The sequence below is a fragment of the Cryptotermes secundus genome, unplaced genomic scaffold (genome assembly GCF_002891405.2).
Source record: "Cryptotermes secundus unplaced genomic scaffold, Csec_1.0 scaffold1105, whole genome shotgun sequence".
In the NCBI taxonomy this organism is placed as follows: domain Eukaryota; kingdom Metazoa; phylum Arthropoda; class Insecta; order Blattodea; family Kalotermitidae; genus Cryptotermes; species Cryptotermes secundus.
The window spans coordinates 1,330,374-1,337,417 of NW_019718631.1; the positions used below are offsets into that span (position 1 = coordinate 1,330,374).

Consider the following 7,044-nt stretch of genomic DNA (forward strand, 5'->3'; position numbering starts at 1 on the left):
CTCCTTGGGTGGGTGATCAGCTCGTTGCAAGGCCTCTACCTGTACACAAACACAGAAAAACGCACACACACAAACTAAACATCCATGCCCTGAGTGGGATTCGAACCCATGATCCCGGTTTCCCAGCAAGCGAAGACAGTACATGCCTTAGACCGCTCGGCTACCGTGACCGGCATGTTTACTAAGTACAAGCCAAATATATCTAAATAGCAGTCTTTGAGAATTAATGTGCAGGTTTGGTATGGCTGATGAGATAATTTTTCTGTATAGATATCTGTCATATTTACTGTTCTATGTGCAGTGAATTCTTTTTATTCTGTATGATTCATGATTACCTGTAAATACATTGTTTTTGTTCTCTGGAATTTAGTATTTGAAATTGTTTCATTAAACTAAGAATATTTATTTGAATCTTTGTATTAGTATACAACAATAGTTGCACATAAGAGTGCTTAGGAAAGTAACACCTTTGTTACCAACTAATATTAAAGTTATACTTTTCAGAAGGTGGAAGCTCTGATCCTAACTTCAATTCACAGTTGTCAAGTACAATTGCACAAGCAAGAAAATATAACATGCCTTTTGCTTCTATACAGAAGGCAATTAAAGAAAACAAGGTAAATGATCACTTATGTGGTATATAAGTTTTTTATAGCAGTGAAAATTCATATTGAAGTTATATCATGTAACCCTGGCAAGTAGATAAGTAGGTACCAACATTGCAGAAGAACATACTGCCTCTGTATACTATATGTCATGGTTATAGCAGTTTCTTTTGAAATGTTGGTACCAACCTACCAGACTACATGGTATTATAACCTGAAGATAACTATTAAAATATTTACTTACAGGACAGTAATTGTCATAGTTCAGGTTTCAGTCCTGATGAACTTTAACTGTTGTGTTGTGACATGTAGACCCATTGCTAGGGATTGAGTGACAAACACGTTTCCATGCAGATGGGTTCTTGGAAATGAACTCGTTGCAGAACACATTTCTGTTAATACGCGTGCTCAACAAATATTTCCCTGGTTCAGATATACTATATAAGAGGAGAATAGAATTGAGTGCACATTGTACAGTCTATATAAATGATACACCTCAAACACCTGACACCTGTGTATATGCTGCAGACCAGAAAGCTGCAGCGAGTTCTCAGTGATATTGAAACGTGGTGTGAGCACTGGAACATAAAAGTCAATGAAGATAAGACTCAAGCCATCTACCTTTCTCATAGACTTAGGTCCCCTGAGGCTCATCTTCTATTGAATGGATGGAATATTTCCTTTGTCAGTGATTTAAAGTATCTCAGTGTAATCTTCAATAAGAAGATTGCATGGAGACTACACATAGAAATGATCGAAGCCAAGGCCTTGAGAACATTTATCAGAATCTCAATTCAAAAGTGAGAGTTTAAGCACCAATATTAAACTAACACTCCATAAGGCATTGATCAGATCACTAATGACTTGTGCTTGCCTCACCTGAGAATTAGTGGCAGACATCTACGTCTTAAAATTGTAGTGCCTACAAAACAAGGTTCTGTGTACCATTATTAATTTTCCATGGTGCACACAGCTTTCAAACTTCTATATGTATACGATTATATGACAAAATTGTGCAGGTGACAAGCAGAAGTCTTATAAAATCATGAGAATGAACATGTTCATGGTATAGGACAAGTTGAAGCCAGACAGAAAATATAAGAGGCTTAAACTTGATGGTGGTCAAGCTTACAACTGTTCAAGTGTAGCATGAGATACATAAGGTGGGCATGGTCTGCTGTGTAAAGCCTATACTGACAGAGGACTTGTGTGTAGTGCAAAAGGAAACATTTTCAATAACATACTATATCTGCAAAATGTATATCTGATGAAAGGCCAAGCATATTCATAAGAGACAAACCCATCTTCTCGTCAGGGAAGATGTTACATGAGGACTATGACTGCAAGGGTTTACTTGAAAAAAAAATATCTGGTCATGAGTCTGAAGGGGCTTGATGCCTAAATGAACTGATTTACAGTAAAGTGCCCGTTGTAAAGTGACTGTGACTTTGACTTTGAGCTCGGAACAGGAGAAAACAGACTAGAAGAGAAGTCAGTCATAGTTCAGAGCAGATAAGATCAGAATTAGGCTAAAGATTTGATCTGATTATGATTGGTTGTACAAGGAGGTGTTAAATAAGTCCAATCATCCAATCCAAAACCTTACTATTAATCACACACCATAAACATGTGACAGTATAATTATTATTATTATTATTATTTGGAGGGGGTAGGTTTCCCCATGCACCGCTACCAGTTTGATCTATTGTACGTCCCCCTGTGATATTCTACCAGTCTCTATACCCTACCGGTACTGGTGCGTACCATTGGCATCGACTCAGCCAGTGAGTATCTCTACTGGTTCAGCGGTATCTAGATGCTTCCCCCATCTACCAGAGGCATTAGAGACTATTGTTGGGCGTGAAATGTCCTTCAATTTTGGTCAGAGGTCTCCTTGAGACATAATGCTAATAATATGTAATTAAAAGAATTTTCCAGCCTCTCTTGTGTTATTTATATATTTATTTCTGTACTGTCTGTTGAACAATGCTATCAGTAGCTCAAATATACAGCATCAAATGATAGGATGATTTAATAAAAAATTGGAAAGGAAGTGGAAGGAAGTGGTCATGGCCAAGTTCAAGATATCATGCCTAGTGTTACCAAGGAACGCCGTAAAAAATCTGTTAGGATAGGAAGTGCCATGGTCAAGATTCAAATCAGGCACCTTCTGAATGCAAGTCAAAAGTTTTGCCACTTGGACCAACTTCCTCAGTCTTCTGGTGTACTGTGGTTTTGTATGTGATTTGTTAGTCTGTGGGCCTGACCGAGCTGCTGACTGTTCATGAAAAATGTTGATATGAGGAACGTATCTGTCTTCCCAGTGAACAGCAGAGGGTTTGTGGTTCGTTGTCAGAGTATCTCCCTGTTTTTATATATCAATGGCATTCAAGTCACTGAAATCTGTATTTGTAAAAAATTTGGTTCACGTTCTGGTAGACTTTCAACAGTTTTTGTTCATGCAGATTTAAAATGACATTTCAGGTATTGAAATTGATTCTAATAGTGTCATAATGATTCTTTCTTTTAAAGAAGAGTCCACATGAAGGGTGAACATTGTCTTTATTTTAGCATAACAGTTTTGGAAATCAGTCCAGTATAGACAGCAGTAACCGTGGGGTTTGTTTCCACTTTAATCTTGAGTCCTTGTATTGTAGTTTCTACATGATTATTGTTGAGATACTGTTCGCTGACTAAGACAGTTTGGGTGCACTTACTTGCTGTAGCTTCTAAGAAACATTTTCACATGCTCCAGAAATTAAAAAAATTGGGAATCATAGGTACAGTTCTCCCTTTAGTGGTTCTTTTGGTAAATTAATGTGGAAAATATGTAACAGATAACACCAAGCTTCATATACTGGTTAATACTCCATTCTGAAATTTTTCGTGGTTTTAATTTCTTTATGGATATCTTGGCTAGGGTCTTGAAGGGGGCCGCAACCCTTTCTTTTATATCAAAACCAGGATCCAAAAACATGTGACGAATTAGGACTAGCACCTGTTAATGTTGTATGTTTGTTTTGTCCTTCTAGGACACAAAATCTAATGCAAAATCATGTTACTTTGAAATCCGTGGCCCCGGTGGTTGCACCATTGTAGTGTATACTTTAACTGAGAATCTAAGTAGAATAAGAGCTGCGCTCAACACCATTGTAAGAAAGCACAAGTAAGTAACATGCGATAATTTGTATTTGGGAAGTCCTCATTTTTGAATCCCATTTTGGGCACCAGAAATAGAAGTGATACTTTGAAATCATTGTTGCCAATCTTAATACGTGCAGTAATTTAAAGGATAGGAGCAACTTTACTATACAGTACCTGCATGCTTAAGCATCTTGAGCACACATCCATTTTCCACATGCCACAAAATTCTTGACAGTTTGATTTTATAATATGCTCATTACAATATGCTTATTGCCCTGACTGGATGGCCTTCATAAAGGGCCACTGATTTAGTTTTCTTAAGTGATGCTTTCAAGCTGCGTGTGTTTGCACAGGTGATGCAAGAGATGTACTGATCTTTGAAGCTCTTCATCTTTTGCTTGTGTAGCACGTTAAATATACATGTTTTATTATAAAAGACATATCTGAAGTTTGCTTTGTGTTTCAACTGCCAGTTCTTTCTTATTTCATTCATTTGCATATATCATCCAATCCTGTGCACATAACGAAAATGAAAAAAAGAAAATGCCTCTAAAATTATGAGTATATGTGCCAAAGCTCTGGACTACATGAATCTACATTTCCTTTAGCCCATGGAAAGTTCATAAGAATTAAATTAAGAAGTCTAGGGTTCCTTGGTTTGAGACTTACATGGCCAGTTATTTTCCCAAAAATTGTGTTCCCAATTAGAAGCATCTCACACGGCATTTTCAAACAACCATTTACTAACTTTGATAACAAATGCTTTTAAGTTATTTCCAGTCTCATGATTATAACTCTTGCAGGATTATTAGTTTGTTCAAAATAAAATATTGTAACTATATACAAACATATCAGAATTCATCTTCAAACATTTGTTTCACAGAAGTATACATAAGTTAAGCTGCATTAATATTCTGACAGTTCTTCATATACAGAGGGTGCAATTCAAGGATTATTTGACCATAAAGGAGTGATTGAGGCCAAACCACCTGAGAATACAACACTGGAAACAGCTGTAGACCATGCCATTGAGGCCGGCGCAGAAGAGGTAGATAAACTGGAAGATGCAGAAGATCATGTGTTACAAGTATGTTATGTGTCTGTTAGGTAGGCCGCACACTGGCATGTGTCTAGACACGATGTTATGTGTCTGTTAGGTAGGCTGCAAACTGGCATGTGTCTATAGACATGATGTTATGTGTCTGTTAGGTAGGCCGCACACTGGCATGTGTCTAGACACGATGTTATGTGTCTGTTAGGTAGGCCGCACACCGGCATGTGTCTAGACACGATGTTATGTGTCTGTTAGGTAGGCCGCACACCGGCATGTGTCTAGACACGATGTTATGTGTCTGTTAGGTAGGCCGCACACCGGCATGTGTCTAGACACGATGTTATGTGTCTGTTAGGTAGGCCGCACACTGGCATGTGTCTAGACACGATGTCTGCGGCATGACGCAAAGAAAGGAGCACAATTGAAGTGAATGAAATTATGAAAACTGCCACACACTGGTCTGATCATGATGCTGATGTCAGCTTCATGCTGACAAATCACGAATGAAGCAAGACTGCATCTTTTGTCTCGTGTCTTGATGCTTGTCTTGACACAGTTGGTGTGCGGCTGCCCTTATGTAGAAAGTAGAGGCTTCCTACATGTAGTAGGTTACTTATAGTTTTCTGTGGTCCTTTCATGTGAATGCAACACAGTACCTTGATATAGGTCATAACTACTTTCCCTGTTGCTTCCAGTTCACCACTCATACAACACAGCGCTACTAGCAAAGAAAAATACTTGAGTCCTGCACTTGTGGGTCTGTGCTGATGACACAACAGAAGACATTGATCCAGTATTCCTTTCTAGGATATGAGGTTCTCACAGAGGTGGTTATGAAGAGTAGAGTCCTCTGGGATATAATGCCATACAGTCTGTTGAAAGTCAGTTAACATGTTGGAGGAACATTGCTTCCATATTCAGGGTTGAAGAATAAGATGAGCAAGATACCAGTGTGAAAGCAGGTGGCAAGAAAAAATGAAGAGTACTGTCTTCTGAGATGTAACACCCTATAGTTCACTGAAAGTCAGGCTATGTTTCGGAGGAGCATATCACCTCCATTTTCAGGGTTGAAGAATAAGCCGTGCAAGATACCAGTGTGAAAGTAAGTGTCAAGGAAAAAATGAAGAGTTCTATCTTCTAGAGTATAATACAGTGTAGTCCATTGAAACTCAGCGGATGTTTTGGAGGAACTTGCCACCTGAATATGGAGGTGATATGTTCCTCTGAAATGTCTGTTGACTTTCAACAGACAACATGGGATTATATCCCGGAAGATAGTACTCTTCGGTACTCCTTAGCTTAATAATTTAAAGAGAAGGTAAAATTGTCCCTGTGCTTAATTAAGCACCACACTATGAAAACACATGGGGAATGGAGGTATAGCTTCACACATGCTTAACCTTACCACCAGGTATAGCTGTGTGGTCAGCTTTACACCCTGGGCATTTTACTCTTTTGAGGGAGTATGGGGTAGCGTAATGGTTGAGGCACCATGCTACGAGCTGGAAGGTCGCGAGTTCAAGTCCCAATGAGGTAATTCGATTTTTTCAATTGATCTAATCCTTCTAGCTGCACTATGGCCCTGGGGTCGACTCAACCTCTAACAGAAATGAGTACCAGGAATTATTAAATAATTTTCCTGGGGAGTAAAGCGCGGCCAGCGCGTAAGGCTTACAGCCTTACCACCATCTTTGAGCCGATTGTCTAGATAATGTGGGACCCTCAATGTCTCACAACCCCAATGAGCCTTCATGGCCTATTACAGGGATAGCTTTACTTTTTTTTTACTTTTACCCGCAGGATCCATTAGATATGAGTCTGGGTGGGACCCACAGCTGGTTTTGACACTGTGGAACAAAGAAAAGTCTTGCCGCACCTGGAATGGAACCCAGATTTTTAGCTCAGTCCATAACCCAGTCTTTATACCATCTGAGCCATCCTGACTGTTTTACATGAATTACTATAGATACTGTGTTTTCTGTTTTCCAGACAGTAAAACAGAGCAGTGCGTGTGCACAGCATCCTAGTAGCCACCATTTCTTTCCCCATAACTGCTGAATGAGAGCTCATTTCATCTGGTGGCCACAGTGCGTCAGTCTGCTGTGAGTTATCCAGTATTCACCCAACTGTCAGAATTGGGACACTCACACATTTCATCCCTGTGTGTGTGTGTGTATATATATATATATATATATATATATATACAGAGTGTCCCAGGAGAAATAGACCACACATCGGGAG

General features: G+C 39.1%; 1 protein-coding gene across 5 annotated transcripts in view; it reads left to right on the forward strand.

Annotated features, from left to right (window-relative positions):
- LOC111862786 (probable transcriptional regulatory protein TTE1135) overlaps positions 1-7,044 on the forward strand; it is a 14,382-nt gene that overhangs the window by 4,274 nt on the left and 3,064 nt on the right. For 3 of the 5 annotated variants that reach the window (XM_023848477.2, XM_023848457.2, XM_033750861.1), the window contains exons 2-4: positions 505-617; positions 3,638-3,771; positions 4,671-4,836. In XM_023848477.2, coding sequence (XP_023704245.1) covers positions 576-617; positions 3,638-3,771; positions 4,671-4,836 — 342 coding nt within the window. In that variant the 5' untranslated portion in view covers positions 505-575. Of the gene's footprint in view, positions 1-504; positions 618-3,637; positions 3,772-4,670; positions 4,837-5,498; positions 5,631-7,044 lie in introns of all 5 variants that reach the window. The other 2 variants (XR_002842499.2, XM_023848466.2) reach the window with 2 other exon arrangements.